The 19,418-nt window shown below is 40.3% G+C and overlaps 1 protein-coding gene across 3 annotated transcripts in view; it reads right to left on the reverse strand.

Annotated features, from left to right (window-relative positions):
* Positions 1-19,418, reverse strand: part of Top2 (topoisomerase 2) — an 88,377-nt gene that overhangs the window by 34,227 nt on the left and 34,732 nt on the right. For all 3 annotated transcript variants that reach the window (XM_068380353.1, XM_068380354.1, XM_068380352.1), the window contains exons 13-14: positions 9,986-10,217; positions 6,628-6,827 (exon numbers count right to left, since the gene is read on the reverse strand). In XM_068380353.1, coding sequence (XP_068236454.1) covers positions 6,628-6,827; positions 9,986-10,217 — 432 coding nt within the window. The remainder of the gene's footprint in view (positions 1-6,627; positions 6,828-9,985; positions 10,218-19,418) is intronic.

Below are 19,418 nucleotides of genomic sequence, written 5' to 3' on the forward strand. Positions count from 1 at the left end.
TTTGTCCTTTAAAAAGATATGTAAATCATTACGAAAAAGTTTACTCTATCACTGAAATACGGACAATGCTTACAGATAGCGTAAACACGCAAAAAACTGAGCAAACTCAACCTACAAAACTAAGTTTGCTTTTGTGGTTTCAATGAAAAACAAACCAAAACTGAAAGACCTGACCTCTCTTGAGAGGTACCGGTGGTACTCATTTCACGACAATTTAAAGTTACAACAGGTATTTTTTTTTTTTTTGCGCATTCCAGAGTTCATCAACAATTTCACTAAGTTAAGATGTGCAGAGTGCAGTGGCAGCACAGTCGTGAGCGTAACTGTATGCAGTTGTGCGACACTCCAACTAGCAAGTCAAAAGAGAAATTAAAATTAGAAATCACCAAGTATAAGTTAATATTGAAAAAAGCAGTCAAAACATATTTTGAATTAGAAATCGGTCAATAATATTGTCCAGAATCAAAAATTGCCAAAGAAAACAAGTGAATACGTGAAATCTAGATTTACGAATTACCAAATCCAGCATAGTTAAAATGAGAAAGTCAAAACGTAAACTAACTTAGAAATCAACAAATAATAGTGTACATCACCGTATTAAAAATCACCAAAGAACACTACAAATTTGTATTTTTACTGGCTATAAATAACCCGTCACATTTATGGGGTTACTAAACATATTTTCTACAATCAGCCAATCAAAATTATGGCTGATTGCATCATAATTCGTGCTGAGTAAACGCACTGCATGCGCAAGGAGCAAATGGGAGGTTGTTCACAGCGTATCCACACAACATTCCTCAACCACTCTGGTTGGGGAGCCTTTGGTAAAGGACTCGCGTTCGTACAGCTGGGAAAAACACAAATTATATAAAACGTGTAGTTTATTACTATGCAGATACAAACTTCCGAGTCTTTTATATGGAGAGTCTTCCTTAGGAGGGAAGAAGTCTCCGTGAAATTAAGAGGTAAACCCTTTTCCTCTGGAAGATCTATTTATAATAAGTAATAGAAACAGATAACCGTGAATTGTGGAGGATAGTGTAGCCAACTTGTAAAGAGGCAAGGCCAAACTAATGATCCTTGAGAATCAAAACCTCTGATATAGTTACAAATATTAGTAATTAATCTAAGACAACAGACAGGGAACGAAGTAGCCGGCTCATGAGGCAAGCCAGTTAGTTCAGTTCCCAAAAGGTAATTTTCACCAGTAGAAGTGGTATGAACATCAAGTGTTGCATAATAAAAAGGGGCAATTTTTTGTATATCAATAAATACTTAAGAAACTGAGGAAAGTTTACTTGCATTGGAGTGAAAACCTTAAGGATGGCTTCAAGTCCATTCAAGTTCACTATCTGCCTCAGCAATCTTTCTAGCCAAGAATGTCTGAGTAGTGAGGCTGAGGCTTAACTGGAACAAATTGCTAGTTACAAAGCTGTGCTGTCACCACAAAGCCCAATGAGAGGACATGCAAAGGCCTGAATGTGCCATCTTAAAGGTAAATGTCCAATGGTCGGATTTCCTTTCTGTCCACCAGCTTGAAGACTTGTATTAATGTGTGATTTCATGGAAGACTGAGATTGCAACAAAGCCATATGTATCACGGACTCAAGAGAGGGTCCTTAGCGACGCTACCCCTGAGGATGTATAGGTCCTTATGATAGTTTCTGTCTATGAAAAGATGGCTCTCATAAATAAATTCTATTGGTGCGTTCAAAGCCTGCAAACGTGGTTTTGCAGAAAGCTAAGGTTGGGGCAATCCCATCCAGATCATATGCTCAACAGTGGGGGGGGGGGTGTTTTCCTGCTTAAAACTTGTAAACCTAGTGGTTTTGGGGGACTAATATTTTGTAGAATGCTATGGTTGCGGAAAGTACCCATATATCATGTGCTTGAAAGGGGGTCCTTAGTGACACTTCCCTTGAGGATGCATAGGTTCTTTTGATATTCTTTATAACTTGGAAAAAGAAAGTGTCACAGACTACTTTCTTCCGGAGCTGCCAGAGACCATCAACAAAAACGTGGAAGCGATATGCCCCAGCTATTTGTTCTATCAGAAACTTGAACTGCTACGAAGAGGATAACTAGTTGTTCATGTGATCAGGAACCTCCAGGAGACAATATTATGAAAGGGTTAACCTGAGATATTTTCTCACCCGAGTCTTCATTGTTCATTGAACCAGAGCTGGGACAAGGTGGGAGCTCTCTAATGTCCTGTCATCGCAGAGGGGTTCCCTTGCAACTTTTCCCCTAGCCAACAGTGCGTCCATGTTTAGGAATAACTTCGCTTCTCATCATCCTTAGTATCCCTGAGCAGGAGCGGCAGAGCACTCTGTCCCTGGACTTCTTGAGAAAAGGATATCACAATTCAAGGTATGCAACTATACGTATCGAGCCAGTCACTGCTGCTAAAGTGACAATTGACAAGGACCAAGTGAATGTATTAAGGAGGAAAGTTTTGGCATGATTATAGATTCATATTAGTTAGCCTCAGATCATTTGTGATTTCCTGTCAAGAACTGCAGCTGTTACTATGGGTGAATCGTTACTATGGGTGAATCGTTGACTGATGTGCCAGCTGGCGGAAGATAGATACATTGATTTAGTGTGAGGGGAATTTTGTGCGGTCCTTCATTAACTATATTTACATGTCCATGCCAAGTTTACTGAAGTTGGACCTTTCGTAATATATCGTACGAAATTTTTTCAGTCTACAGTAGGGTCCCGAATTAAGCGTGTTCGAATTACACGATTCCCCTTTTACACGATCGCTATTTTTCAAAAATAAATTTTCTGTATCCACGAGGCTGTTCAAAGTTCGCGAGTCAAGCACTACAAAATGTATCAAATCTATAGTCTTTTTAAGTATATTGGTAGCCCTAAATACGGTGATTTATAGTAAATGTTACAAAACAATATTAACATTACATTTCATTAACATAATTTCATAATGAATAGCCTATTTAAGGATAAAATTCCACATCAACAATGAAATCAACTGTTAACTGTGCGAGTCCAGCTGACAAAATGTAAACAGAAATGTGGTTACGTTCTCGGCAATCTTTATCTTTCTCCAACCTTACGATAATTGTAGTGGTAGTGTTAATGATGGTATATTAAAGCATTATTTTTGTTTAGTACAGTATATTTAAAAGCCTTATTTTTCCCTCTGGGCGTTCAAGGTTTTCACGAGTAGACTGGGTTCGTTTATCGGCAGTGAATAGCCTAAACTTCGGTAACGAGTCGTCAATATTTTGTCATATTTTAAACAGTAGGCTATACATTTGATTTGCAAACATTGGTTTTGTAGAGTAGACGGTAAAATAAAATCTAGAGAGAGAGAGAGATTTGATGGCAGAAATCTCTCTCTCTCTCTCTCTCTCTCTCTCTCTCTCTCTCTCTCTCTCTCTCTCTCTCTCTCTCTAGATTTTATTTTACCGTCTACTCTACAAAACCAATGTTTGCAAATCAAATGTATACTGTTTAAAATATGACAAAATATTGACGACTCGTTACCGAAGTTTAGGCTATTCACTGCCGATAAACGATAACAAACCCTTTAATGCAAACTAACTGTATCCTTTGATATTCCTCTATATTTATCACGAATTCCTTCTATACCTCCTCAGACACTCTTATTTCGAATATCTAAATTATTCTTATCACAACTAACACCATCTAGTCATTTTCATTCCATTATATCTATTATTCCTCTGAATCTTATTCCCTTTCCTTATTCTGTTTATTCGATGGGATTCGTTTTTCCCTTTACCGTCTTTCAGAATCTATTTTTAGCCACTGGCAACCAAATCCCCCCTTCCCCCGTCTCCTACCGTCTCCCCTGCGAGTCCACCCAGCCTATCTCATCACTTCCCACACCTTCATCCTCCCCTGTTCTAGGTCTGTAACCTTCTGCGTCATAATATCTCTCTCTCTCTCTCTCTCTCTCTCTCTCTCTCTCTCTCTCTCTCTCTCTCTCTCTCTCTCTCTCTCTCTCTCTCTCTCTTGTTATACAATATAGTACTTACAAATAGATGAAGAAACCAAAATCGGTTTTCTTGAAGTGTCAATTAAATACAAAACGAAAAAATTATACCGTGTATACATCCATTTCAATCATAGCTTAAAATACGGTAACCGATTTCGTCCGCAAACCACTATTTTTTAGGAAACACCATTCTATTCCAGAAAATTTTTACTCTTTAAATGTCAATTGCGCTATAATAAAACATGTACTTATGTTGTAAAATTTCGGGTGTGTTTTAAAAATCGAGTATTGCTAACTTATTTTTGTTTTACTTTTGGCTGTGATCACATCAGCTGATGTCTAGCTTCCGCGCGAATACAATAACAAAGAATTGTTTACACCATTTCTTAACTTATTCAAACCATCTATACAGTTAATATTACATAAACACCAATGTGTTATAACCTATCATATTTATTGTTTAGTACTTTAAAACCATTCTCTCTCTCTCTCTCTCTCTCACTCTCTCTCTCTCTCTCTCTCTCTCACATCGAACGTTATAGCGGTAACCTAATTGTTCGGTGACTTTAAAAATAGGCCTAGTACTTTCTTCTTTTACCTTTTTTGCATATGGATCCATAATTGAGGTGGGTACAAGTTGACTTATAACTGAAGTTAGGAAAAGTATTTTGGATATGGAAAGGACAATTATCTTTCGTAACAGTTTAGAATTATCGTAAGTTATCACTCTGTCATTAGCGGCAGTTTGCTATTGTGGATTAAACGCATAAGGAAAAAAAAATTTCCAGCTTTGCTACGAATTTAGGAATTTATATGGATACGGTAAGTAAAATATTTGTAATAACATAATGTTTACTAAATGTTTGTAATATCATTAGTTATGACTTAGATCATGTGTGTATAATGCATTAGTTTGTTTATTATGATCGAAGATGGAGCGTAAACAAATGGAAGGTTTCCGTTTCAGGCGGCATCATAAAGAAAAACATTTCATAAATGGCATTCATTTCATTTATTTGAAAGTTCTAATAAAAAATAATTAGAACATTGGTAATAACAAATTCAACATATAATCTATATATACTTGGTAAAATTGCTGTCAATTCAAAAACACAGATGTATAAATGCGTCTGTTTCTTCGTTGTGATCAGAGTTAAACGTAAACAAAACATTGGTTGTCGTTTTCTATTCTGCTTTTTAGCGTGTTTAGGAAACGCATGATATAAAATCGCCTTTATTTTGATAATTCTGGATTTTCAATCATACAACAAGCTAGTCTATAGAGTGATGGTTTTGCTATTCACCAGTTGTATTATACAATAGATATGACAAACATTAAAATTTGTCTGTATTTTGGGTTGTGTTGTAACGGGAAATATATGGTGTTTACACCTATCCTGGTTATAATTTTAACCATTTTTCAAGTTATTAGAACTTTAAAGTATATTAAATGTTTTATTTATTTACAAAAACAATTTGATATTATAAATAAATACAGTATAGTACAAAGAAAGTATTGGAAATGGGTAGTAAACACATTTGAATAGGCAAATTGCTGGTTGCCATGGCCACAATGGAATTATTTCTGTTAGTTGTGTGTTTCGAAATTCGCGATTTTCTATTTACACGAGGTCATTAATCGACCAAATTCTCGCATAATTCGGGACCCTACTGTAGTTATTGCTGTCCAATTATTATTACATATTATAGGGCATAATTTTTTCTAATTACTTTTTTTCATTTTTAAATAATTTTATTTGTATAGTACATATCCTTTCAGTGGATTTCTTTCCCTCGGCAATTTTCATTTTTTATCTTTTATCTCCTTTCTGAAATCGTACCAGAGATTTGAGCTATATAGCATTTTTACTGCATTCTTCCCTTAATCAAATGAGAAAAGTCCAGCAAGATTTCTATGCGGCATACTCAAGACGAAATAATGGGGAACTTTTAAGGATTTTGCTGGGTCCCTTGCCAAGAAAAAATCCAAGGGGTGATGCCCAGTGCCCATTTCTTTCTTGATTTCTTTACATTTTGCCTAGATCTCTGGGCATTCCCGTATATTTTTGTGTAGTGCATAGTTAGTGAGGTCGGCATTCTGTATGCAACATTCAGCTGCAGCAGCAAAGAATCTCTCTACTGAGAGTATCCACAAAGAATAAATAGTTGGCCTCAAAGACTTCCAAATACCCAGGGGAGGAAACTGGGTATCTGTACTGAAGGGAAATTGAGTATGCAGCTTGTCTCTAAGAAAGGAAGATCTTTGTATATCACTTTCACAATATATATTTCTAGTAAAAAAGGACACAAGAGAAAGAATTTCATATAGTCATTTCAAAGGACATAAAGGTTTGTATATGTATAGAAACAAATTCCAAAAGCAATAACAATTATAGGTACAAGATGAGTAATAGGGTTCATACAACTGCCCTTATCTTATGCAAGATACACATGGACCTATCGAACATGAAAGGATATTCAAGAACAAGGAATTAAAAAGCTCTTAAAAGGCACTCACAAGCGAAGCTGGAAACTAACTCTTATAATGAAGTATATAATAATTCTAATTATAAAAAAAATGTACAATAACAGAATACAATCTCCCGTAACATCTAATTCTCTTAAGAATAGAAACTTACGTAATATATGCAGGACTCTTCTCGGTGTGTGTTGAGAGAGATTCCAATACCGATTCCTTGTAGGCCTGAGTCCAAACTCTGACTGGTAACTCGGTTATCTCCAATTTATTATCACCTAGCTGTGATAGTTCTCCATGTACAATATATCGCTGATAGTCAAGTTCATCAATCGTCCCCTTGAAGTTTTTGAACCACGGTTTCTAGAATTAAATGTGAAAAAGTTTCATTGAAACATCATATCAACACTATTTCAACATAAAAATATTATTTACCAATCTTATCTAGGAGTCACATTTATTATCTACAAAGCACTCCTTGACCTTGAACAATCCAACTTTGTCCACATTAAAACAAAAACCAAATTTTTTTTTTTCTATATTTCAGCATCCCTTCCCTAAATCTGGAGGACAAAAACAGCAAATTGTGGTCACTATGAAACTGGCAAGTATCAGTCCATTCAAATCATAAACTATCAACTTCAGTATATTACTTGGTTGTGGGGTTGGGAATTATGTGAATGAGTTATCAAAACAAATTTTACTATAAAAGTTGTTGATGATGAGTTTTACCAGTCACAGAGCTGAATTCACAATTCTTTGGAAGTGGGTAAGTGGCAACTGAAAATGATTATGAATTTTCAAGCATTCAAAACTAATTTTGACAAACCTCTAATCATAATTTAACAAATTTTATAATAGCATTTATAATCAAATTGATCAAAAATATATCTTTCCTGTAAAAGGCCAACAAATCCATAAGAAAGACTACAAGGAATTACAAAAACTAAGTAGTTAGTATAATGGAAAATAGCTGTCTGCTAAAGAAGTTGATGAATGCAGGGGTTGATGAGGGAAGTACAAGAGGAAGGCCAAGGTTTGGGTGGATGGATGGAGTGAAGGTAGCTCTGGGTGATAGGAGGATAGATGTGAGAGAGGCAAGACCGTGCTAGAAATAGGAATGAATGGCGAGCAATTGTGACCCAGTTCCAGTAGGCCCTGCTGCTTCCTCCGGTGCCTTGGATGACCACGGAGGTAGCAGCAGTAGGAGATTTAGCATTATGAAGCTTCCTCTGTAGTGGATAATGTGGGAGGGTGGGTTGTGCCACCCTAGCAGTACCAGCCGAACTCGGTTGAGTCCCTTGTTAGGCTGGGAGGAACGTAGAGAGGAGACGTCCCCTTTTTTGTTTCATTTGTTTGATGTTGGCTACCCCCCAAAATTGGGGGAAGCGCCTTGGTATATGGATGTACGTATGTAAGAAGTTTGTTGGAGGCAGCATGAGGAAGGGCAGTGAACGGTGGAATGAAGTAGTGAAGGTAAAAGTGGAATAGAAAAAGAGGGCTTTTGAAGAATGGCTGCAGAGTAACAGTGTAGAGAAGTATGAAAAATATAAAGAGAAAAATGTGGAAGTAAAGTGCAAGGTAAGTGAGGCAAAGAGGGCGGCTGACCTGAGGTAAGGTGAGGGATTCGGTCGTTCATATGAAGAGAATAAGAAGTTTTGGAAAGAAGTGACGAGAGTAAGGAAGGCTCGCTCAAGAATTGAAGAGACAGTGAAAGATGGAAATGGAAGGTTGTTAAAAGGAGAGGAAGCAAGGAAAAGGTGGGCGGAATATTTTGAAAGTTTACTGAATGTTGAGGATATTAGGAAGGCAGATATAATTGCTGTTGAGGGTGTTGAGGTGCCGTTGATGGGAGATGAGATTGAGAGAGATTACAAGAGAGGAAGTGAGGAGAGCACTAGATGAAACGAGAGAAGGAAAAGCATCTGGTATGGATGGTGTGAGAGCCGAGATGTTGAAGGAAGGGGGTGTGACTGTACTTGAATGGTTGGCGAGATTGTTCAATGTGTGTTTTGTGTTGTCAATGGTACCAGTAGATTGGGTTTGTGCGTGTATTGTACCACTATATAAGGGTAAGGGAGATGTGCATGAGTGTTGTAATTCAAGGGGTAATAGTTTGTTGAGTGTAGTTGGAAAAGTGTATGGTAGAGTAATGATTAATAGGATTAAGGATAAAACAGAGAATGCAATCTTAGAAGTACAGGGTGGTTTTAGGAGAGGTAGGGGTTGTATGAATCAGATTTCAACAGTTAGGCAGATATGCGAGAAATATTTAGCAAAAGGTAAGGAGGTGTATGTTGCATTTATGGATCTGGAGAAAGAGTATGATAAAAGTTGATAGGGAAGCAATGTGGAATGTGATGAGATTATATAAAGTTGTTGCAAGCAGTGAAAAGTTTCTACAAAGGTAGTAAAGCATGTGTTAGGAGAGGTAATGAAGTGAGCGATTGGTTTCCGGTGAGAGTGGGACTGAGACAGGGATGTGTGATGTCGCCGTGGTTGCTTAACTTGTATGTTAAAGGAGTAGTGAGAGAGGTGAATGCACGAGTGCTTGGATGAGGATTGAAATCAGTTGTTGTTTGCAGATGATAGTGTATTGGTTGCAGACGCGCAAGAGAAGCTTGGCCGTTTAGTGACCGAATTTGGAAGGGTGTGTGAGAGAAGGAAGTTGAGAGTTAATGTGGGTAAGAGTAAGGTTATGAGATGAACAAGAAGGGAAGGTGGTGCGAGGTTGAATGCCATGTTGAATGGAGTTACTTGAGGAGGTGGATCAGTTTAAGTACTTGGGGTCTGTTGTTGCAGCAAATGGTGGAGTGGAAGCAGATGTACGTCAGAGTGAATGAGGGATGAAAAGTGTTGGGGATAGTTAAGGGAGTAGTAAATAATAGAGGGTTGGGCATGAATGTAAAGAGAGTTCTGTATGAGAAAGTGATTGTACCAACTTCATCTCAAACACATTCAATTTCTGTCTCTCCATCACTTCCATTCCCCACAACTCCGATCCATACATCACAGGTGGTACAATCACTTTCTCATACAGAACTCTCTTTACATTCATGCCCAACCCTCTATTTTTTACTCCTCCCTTAACTGCCCCCAACACTTTGCATCTAAATATTGAAGAATATTCTTACGGAAAACAATAAAATGTGAGTTTTCTCACGAAGTAATGATCTTTGTGGTCACTAAGGCCGTGATAATGAAATTCTGGGTGTATATGCACGGACAAAATCAAATTTTTACCCTATAAAGGAGCTTCTAAATGACAATCTTTCATCAGGCAATGGAATAGACCTTATACATCATTAAAATTATGAAATCATAAAATAGCTGTGACCAAATATGGCTATTTTTAAGGCCACTAATACCCCTAAGGAAGTTTCAAGGAAATAATAATGTACCCAATACATTCACACAGAAGGTAAAAAAGAAATGAACTTCAAGGTTTCATTGAAATATTAATATTCTAATTTTGCAAAATTTCAACTCAAATATTCGCATAACATACTGTATTTCCTTACCATCCGAATGGGTTCCTCTCCATTAATCATTTTTCTAATGTTGGAAACAATCTCACGGGGGTTGTAATTTGGTACTCTTGTACTCCAACCTGTGCCAATTCCATCAGCTCCATTGACCAAAACCATTGGAATAATAGGGATGTACCACTCAGGTTCAATTGGTTTATTATCATCAAAGTTTTTCTTCAGCAGAGGATCATCATATGGGTTGAATATCAACCGAGTGAGAGGACTGAAAGAGAAATTTCATATAAATTTCATCAGATAAAAAAACATGCATTCCTATATACTACATAAGAGGAAAAAATGTCTAACTTATTTAGTTCCAAGTATGTTTGAAATTATACAAACTAATAAAGCAAATTGTTACTACTATAGTTAACCGGGAAAATAAGGCTGCTGAAATCTTGAAAGTTGAGAAAAAATTTACCTTGTCAACCAAAAGACAATCTGAGTAGGCTTCAAGTTAATCCCCTGTCATTTTTAAACACCTGGTGTTTGAGAGGACCACCTATCGGCAAAGAATACCAAGCCAGGAACGCTAATCAAGACAGTCTAGGTGTTTGTGACTTATCGCATTCACATCTTTCAATATAGCTACGATATATTTATTTCTATAATAAATAAAGTAACATATATTACCTGGCAATATCTTCCACATTGAACGGTTATAATACCAAAAGATTTTTGCATCTTGAAAAACACAGAAGTCATGACCATCATTCCGATTTGCACAGAAAACTCAAGGGATTGAATGTACTATATATCTACTTCTATAATAAGTAAGGCAATACATTGCCTGGTCTCATCTTTCAAATAAACACATAAGAAATTATGACTATCATCTAGCTTTATAAAAAACAAATATCAAATAAAAGATACATATTGCCCACAAAAACACTTGATATTATAACCATCATAATGGATGGAATTTAGTATTATCTGAAAAAAAAAACATTAGGTAAACATTAGATATTGAAGAAGGATACAGTGTACAGAAATTGACTGTCTTGTTTAATAGGAGGGGCACAGAGAGGAATAATGCTGGTAAAGGATTAGTGACCCTTCAAATCACCTGCCACTGCATCCTAGAGTTCATCTAGCCAATGTCAATAAGGCGATGCTTCCGTTTCTGTAGCGGCCTTATTTCTCTGGGAAGATTATAGAACATAAGTTGATAATTTTATTATTTCAAATTGAATATAAGGATAATGTAAAATGTACTTTTCTGTTATCTGGTAGAATGATTAAAATCTGTGGTTCAAATTACTAAGCTCTCCACTACAGTCAGGCCTCTTTTAACCGCCGTCAGTAACCTCAATTTTCGGATCAAATACCTTCCTTATTATTAAGATAACGCTACCAAAGGTGTGAGAGCTGAGATGTTGAAGGAAGGTGTGACTGTACTTGAATGGTTGGTGAGATTGTTTAATATGGGTTTTGTGTTGTCAATGGTACCAGTAGATTGGGTTTGTGCATGTATTGTACCACTATATAAGGGTAAGGGAGATGTGCATGAGTGTTGTAATTCAAGAGGTATTAGTTTGTTAAGCATAGTTGGAAAAGTGTATGGTAAAGTAATGATTAATAGGATTAAGGATAAAACAGAGAATGCAATCTTAGAAGTACAGAGTGGTTTTAGAAGAGGTAGGGGTTGTATGAATCAGATTTTTACAGTTAAGCAAATATGCAAGAAATATTTAGCAAAAGGTAAGAAGGTGTATGTTGCGTTTATGGATCTGGAGAAAGCGTATGATAGACTTGATAGGGAAGCAATGTGGAATGTGATGAGGTTATATGGAGTTGGTGGAAGGTTGTTGCAAGCAGTGAAAAGTTTCTACAAAGGTAGTAAAGCATGTGTTTAGGATAGGAGGATAGGAAATGAAGTAAGTGATTGGTTTCCGGTGAGAGTGGGGCTGAGACAGGGATGTGTGATGTCACCGTGGTTGTTTAACTTGTATGTTGATGGAGTGGTGAGAGAGGTGAATGCTCGAGTGCTTGGACGAGAATTAAAACTGGCAGACGAGAATGACCATGAATGGGAGGTAAATCAGTTGTTGTTTGCGGATGATACTGTACTGGTTGCAGACACAGAAGAGAAGCTTGGCCGATTAGTGACTGAATTTGGAAGTGTGTGTGAGAGAAGGAAGTTGAGAGTTAATGTGGGTAAGAGTAAGGTTATGAGATGTACGAGAAGCGAAGGTGGTGCAAGGTTGAATGTCATGTTGAATGGAGTTACTTGAGGAGGTGGATCAGTTTAAGTACTTGGGGTCTGTTGTTGCAGCAAATGGTGGAGTGGAAGCAGATGTACGTCAGCGAGTGAATGAAGGTTGCAAAGTATTGGGGGCAGTTAAGGGAGTAGTAAAAAATAGAGGGTTGGGCATGAATGTAGAGAGAGTTCTGTATGAGAAAGTGATTGTACCAACTGTGATGTATGGATCGGAGTTGTGAGGAATGAAAGTGATGGAGAGACAGAAATTGAATGTGTTTGAGATGAAGTGTCTAAGGAGTATGGCTGGTGTATCTCGAGTAGATAGGGTTAGGAACGAAGTGGTGAGTGAGAACGGGTGTAAGAAATGAGTTAGCAGCTAGAGTGGATATGAATGTGTTGAGGTGGTTTGGCCATGTTGAGAGAATGGAAAATGGCTGTCTGCTAAAGAAGGTGATGAATGCAAGAGTTTATGGGAGAAGTACAAGAGGAAGGCCAGGGTTTGGGTGGATGGATGGAGTGAAGGAAGCTCTGGGTGATAGGAGGATAGATGTGAGAGAGGCAAGAGAGCGTGCTAGAAATAGGAATGAATGGCGAGCGATTGTGACGCAGTTCCGGTAGGCCCTGCTGCTTCCTCCGATGCCTTAGATGACCGAGGAGGAAGCAGCAGTAGGGGATTCAGCATTATGAAGCTTCATCTGTGATGGATAACGGGGGAGGGTGGGCTGTGGCACCCTAGCAGTACCAGCTGAACTCAGTTGAGTCCCTTGTTAGGCTGGGAGGAACGTAGAGAGTAGAGGTCCCCTTTTTTGTTTTTGTTTCATTTGTTTATGTTGGCTACCCCCCAAAATTGGAGTAAGTGCCTTGGTATATGTATGTACCAAAGGAAATTATTATTTCCCCAAAGAAACAATTACTACTAAGATATTTGATTTTAGTCTATAAAATAAGCTATTATTTATGTTTAAGAAAGTATAAAAAACAATTTGAGAGCTTTAACAATTTTCACAACTTTACATGTTCTCCTGGCCTTCCTAACACTCGCTACCATAACCTAAATCTCTCGCTTTTCTGTTTCCTTAAATTTTCATATTCACATTACTTTATTGTTTTTATGAAAAATTTCATTTATCACTTCTATTTCATTATTCCTCTCATTCCCTTTTATATCCTTATTCCTTTTCCCATCCCTTTTATTCAGTATTTCCCACTATACTTTATCTGCGCTTATATTTCTATACAGCATTAGCATAAGATTCCAGATGTCCTGTCGCCTCACCCCTTCCCCTCCCCTTGCACACCACCCTCACTCCTCCCCTCCTTCCCGCACGCTCTCGCCGACTCGTTATCCATCTTCTACTGCTTCATAATGCTTCCTCCTCCATTTTCTTATTGCTTTGCGCTTTGCTCCACATATTCTCGTAACTATTCGTTCACTTCTCTTAGCACTCAACTTATGCCATCGATCGTCTTTTTCCTTTTCATGTTATCCTAATTTATTTTTTTCCCACGTAATTTTCCTTACCAACCAAATAATTTTCCCAAACAGTTCTGCCCCTCCTGGCTGTCCTTCTAGCTCTTAACCCTTTCTTGTGTCTCGTAAATAATTTTCCCTTCCAAACACCTATTACCACCCATCATTGGGAACCCATGAGTACCCATCCTCCCCCCACACCCAGCACACAATCCTTCATGTTGTAATTGTAGTTTTAATTTCTTCTATCTCAGACTTGTATTCTTTCCATCTTATATTTATTAGCTCAATTAAGCTATATTTCTGTTTAACAAAGTATAAAAAATAAAAAAAATGTTATTTTCATTAGTAAAATAAATTTTTGAATATACTTACCCGATGATCATGTAGCTGTCAACTCTGTTGCCCGACAGAAATCTACGGTCGGGATACGCCAGCGATCGCTATACAGGTGGGGGTGTACACAACAGCGCCATCTGTGAGTAGGTACTCAAGTACTTCTTGTCAACAAGAACTCAATTTTCTCCTCGGTCCACTGGTTCTCTATGGGGAGGAAGGGCGGGTCCTTAAATTCATGATCATCGGGTAAGTATATTCAAAAATTAATTTTACTAATGAAAATAACATTTTTCAATATTAATCTTACCCGATGATCATGTAGCTGATTCACACCCAGGGTGGTGGGTGGAGACCAGTATACATGTTAACAAAAAAGCTAAGTATCCCGTATCTTATTTTAGCCGTTATTCAAAAATAACAAACATAAAATAAATAAGTACCTGGTAAGGAAGTCGACTTGAACCATTACTCTGCCTTTTTAAGTACGTCTTCCTTACTGAGCCTAGCGATCCTCTTAGGATGCTGAGCGACTCCTAGGTGCTGAAGTATGAAGGGCTGCAACCCATACTAAAGGACCTCATCACAACCTCTAATCCAGGCACTTCTCAAGAAAGAATTTGACCACCCGCCAAATCAACCAGGATGCGGAAGGCTTCTTAGCCTTCCGGACAACCCAGAAATATTTCAAGAGAAAGATTAAAAAGGTTCTGGAATTAGGGAATTGTAGTGGTGGAGGCCACACCACTACTGCACTCGTTGCTACGAATGGTCCCAGAGTGTAGCAGTTCTCGTAAAGAGACTGGACATTCTTAAGATAAAAGACGCGAACACTGATTAGCTTTTCCAAAAGGTTGCGTCGAAAATATTTTGCAAAGATCTATTTTATTAAAAGGTCACGGAAGTTGTGACAGCTCTAACTTCGTGTGTCCTTACCTTCAGCAAAGCTTGGTCTTCCTCATTCAGAAGGGAATGAGCTTCTCGTATTAACAGTCTGAAAATAATAGGATAAAGAATTCTCTGACATAGGCAAAGATGAATTCTTAACTGAACACCATAAAGCTTCAGACGGGCCCCGTAAAGGTTTTTAAAATAGAACTTAAGAGCTCTTACAGGACATAATACTCTTTCTAGTTCATTTCCAACCATACGATAAGTTTGGAATAACGAACGATATTGGTCAAGGCCGAGAAGGCAGCTCGTGTTTGGCTAGAAAACCAAGATGTAGAACATGTAGCCGTTTCGGATGAAAATCCGATGTTCTTGCTGAAGGCATGAATCTCACTGACTCTTTTAGCTGTGGTTAAATATATCAGGAAAAAGAGTCTTAAAGGTGAGATCTTTCAGGGAGGCTGATTGAAGTGGTTCGAACCTGTCTAACATAAGGAATCTTAGAACCACGTCTAAATTCCAACCAGGTGTAACCAAACGACGCTCCTTCGTGGTCTCAAAAGACTTAAGGAGGTCCTGTAGATCTTTATTGTTGGAAAGATCTAAGCCTCTGTGACGGAAGACTGATGCCAACATGCTTCTGTAACGCTTGAAAGTGGGAGCTGAAAGAGATCGCTCTTTCCTCAGATATAAGAGGAAGTCAGCTAAATGAGTTACAGAGGTACTGGTCGAGGATACGGATACTGACTTGCACCAGTTTCGGAAGATTTCCCACTTCGATTGGTAGACTCTAAGGGTGGATGTTCTCCTTGCTCTAACAATCGCTCTGGTTGCCTCCTTCGAAAAACCTCTAGTTCTCAAGAGTCTTTCGATACTCTGAAGGCAGTCAGACGAAGAGCGTGGAGGCCTTGGAGTACCTTCTCACGCGTGGCAGACGTAGCAGGTCCACCCTTAGGGGAAGAGTTCTGGGAACGTCTACTAGCCATCGAAGTACCTCGGTAAGTTATTCTCTCGCAGGCCAGAGGGAAGCAACAAGTGTCAACTTTGTCCCATCGTGAGAGGCGAACTTCTGCAGTACCTTGTTGACAATCTAGAACGGAGGGAATGCATATAGATCTAGATGAGACTAATCTAGTAGAAAGGCATCTAAAAGAACCACTGCTGGGTCCGGGATAGGTGAGCAAAGTATTGAGAGCCTCTTGGACATCGAGGTTGCGAAGAGATCTATGGTTGGCTGGCCCCAGGTGACCCAAAGTCTCTTGCATACATCTCTGTGGAGGGTCCAATATGTTGGAATTATTGTCCCTTCCTACTGAGACAAACTGCTAAGACATTCAAGTTGCCTTGGAAGAAATTTGTTACTAGTGAAAAGTCTAGACCTGTTGAACAGGAGAGGAGGTCACTAGCGAACTCGCACCATGTCAGAGAGTAGGTCCCTCCTTGCTAGGAGATGAACATCAAAGCAGGGAGTTGTCCGTGTTGACCTCCATTGCTTTGTCTTGAAGGAGAGACCTGAAGCTTTTCCAGGTCAGACGTACTGCCAGAAGCTTCTTGCAGTTAAAATGCATTGTCCTTTGACTCGAGTTCCATAATCCCGAGCATTCCCTACCGCCTAAGGTCGCACCCCAGCCTACGTCCGATGCGTCTGAGAAGAGAACGTGGTTGGGGGTCTGAACAGTCAGGGGAAGACCCTATAAAAGGTTGATAAAGTCCTTTCCTCAGGTTAGACCAGACTTATCTTCCGGAAACCGGGATCGAGACCGCTTCTAGCGTCTCGTCCTTTTCCAGTGAAGAGCTAGATGAAACCGAAGAGGACGGAGGTGAAGTCTTCCAAGTGACACCAATTGAACCACGGATGACAGTGTCCTAACCAGACTCATCCACAGCCTGACAGGGCCGTAATCCTTCTTCAGCATCTTCTGGATGGATAGCAGGGCTGGGGATTGATCTTCTTGTTCAGCCATGTCCTCATCAGAGGGTTCCTCATCCGAAACTGATGAGGAAACGGCAACGGAGTGGGCAACGTCTGACTCGCTGAATCCGGTCGCACTGGTGGATGCGTGACGGAGCCGGACACAAGATCATGGTACTGCTGCACAGTCTGTGAACTGTCAACCATGGGGATGCGAGGAAGTACAGCGACAACCCGAAACTGTCTAGACTGTCTGGGTAGTACAGACAACCCCTTATCGGGTGCTGAGGTTGCCGCACTGCGTCACAACAAGTCACCTCTGCTGGTTGTTGAACGTCTTCCCAGTGAAACACTGAACGTCCACAACCACCTCCGAGAGTAGCTTAACGTCAACGTGCGACTGGCAACCCACACTGGGTCGCACCGGTGGAGGAACCATCTCAACTGGCGGACGTGAGTAGGATACCTCAGCGTCAACAGGGCGTACAACCAACCGGTAGGAAGGTCGTTGGCAAGAAGGTTCTTCTCCGTAAAAAATCCTCTATCAAGGACTAAGCTTGGACTGCATGTCTTGCAACAAAGCCCAAGGTCTATGGGAGCAGGTGTGGCAACAGACGGGGTTAGCGACTGAAGCGGAACCATTTACCCTCCCTGGAAGCATGTTATGCTTAAATTAAAGTCCATAGGAGGCTAAGCAGCTTAAGGCTCCTCTCCAAATGACAGAGTCCTCAAGGGAATATCAGAAGGAGGGAGAACAGCACTATCTCATCTACAGGAACCATATCCGAGAAAAGCTAGGTTCTCTCAGTGAGGGTATCACTGGTGCAAAAGCAGCAGACCAGAAGGCAACGTTATGAAACTGCTTGACAGTCTGTGAACTGTCAAAAACTGAACTGTCAACCACAACAGGAGCGTGAGGACATACAGCACTGGTGTATAAGTAGCAGACCAGAAGGCAATGTCATGTAACTGTTTGACAGTCTGTGAGATGGCAACAACCAAAGTTGTGTGGGGAAGCCTCAACTTCTGACTGACTAGTTTGCTGCGGGCGAGTGGCGGTAACCACAGTGTGTTGCGGAGGCTGACACACCGTGTCAAAACACGGCAGCTTGTGGTAGCTCACGCACGGCAACGGAGTGCTCTGTGTGTGGGAGTCATCATACATCTGGCAGGGTTGACTGTGCATGGGTGGAGGAGCTCTCACAACAAGAGTGTGAGAGCAGGAAGCCATGCCGGGCGCACAACCGTGGGAGGTGTAGGCCCACGGGTGCATCGTCAACCTTCTCCGCAGTCGGAGTGTGGGAGCTGGCAACAACAAAAGCAGAGTGCTGGAGCGTGGGAGGGGCTGCGGTGGGTTGCGGAGCATGCTGTATGGTATGCGGAGCATGCTGTATGGTATGCGGAGCATGCTGCATGGGTTGCGGAGAAAGCCGCATAGTGCTGGAACCCGGCAGCTCTACAGCACCTTCCCACTGCTGAAGCGGAAGCTCACGCATGTCAACGGATGGAGCAGCAAGAACATGCGTCTGGCAGGGTGGACTGCGCATCGGTGGTGGAGCTCTCACAGGTGGAGTGTGGGAGCAGGCCGCCGCAGTATCTGCTGAGCGCACAACCTCGGAGGGTTGTAGGTTAACAGGTGCAGTGTTAACCTTCTCAGCATGATACTCCTGCATGAATGCCGCAAGCTGAGACTGCATAGTCTGCAGCATGGACCACTAGGGTCTATGAAAGACAACAACAAACGGAGCTACTGTCCGTTGTGACTGAGGGTCTAAAACAGCTGGTGCGGCAACAGACGGAGTTACTGCCTGTTGCGGTACCACCTTGCCTCTCTTGGGAGGTGTGCAGTCGTCGGATGACTGCAGCGAGTCCGAACTGACCCAGTGGCTACACCTAGGCCGTTGGACTTGCGCGGAAGGGACCGACTTGCACTTAAAAGCTGCAAGATTTGGTCGATGGTTTCTGCGAGAAACCTCTTCCGCAGACGAGGAATAAATGGGCTCTCTCGTCTTTGTGTGGGTGGGGTGATCACGTCGGCAACGTGTGTAGATACACCCGAAACCATGGAGGGAAACGTCTGTTCGTATATCAAGCCTGTGGAACCCATAAGTCCTTCGACATTACTTCTCCCCTGGGCTTGGGAGCTTGTAAGAGGTATCGGACAAGGTGAACAACTGGCACGAACAGACGAACCCTCGAACGCAACACTGTAACACTTTGCACATATCACTTTATCACTTTTGATTTTCTGTTTGCACTTATTTCACTGAACTCGAAACTTTAAGTGATTTGTACCTGAAACACGCAATCCTATCCTTCATTAAAAGGTAGTAATTGCGAAAACAGTTTTACAATGTAACAGAAAAACATAATGAAAGATAAAGAATTCAGTGGCTGGAAAAGAGACTAAACACTAGATCAAATAAACTACGTTTAAAATCTCTCACCGCATAAAGCCTGGGAACAAGAATAAAACTCTAGAAACGTTTTACCTTCTTCCCCTATAGCGACTAGGGAGAAGAGTAAAAAAACGAGAACAACGTTACCCGCTTGAACGAAACGTTTATCCTCCTCTCTCTCCCTCCGTCTCTATCTCTCTCTCTCTCTCTCT

The sequence above is a fragment of the Palaemon carinicauda genome, chromosome 9 (genome assembly GCF_036898095.1).
Source record: "Palaemon carinicauda isolate YSFRI2023 chromosome 9, ASM3689809v2, whole genome shotgun sequence".
Lineage (NCBI taxonomy): Eukaryota > Metazoa > Arthropoda > Malacostraca > Decapoda > Palaemonidae > Palaemon > Palaemon carinicauda.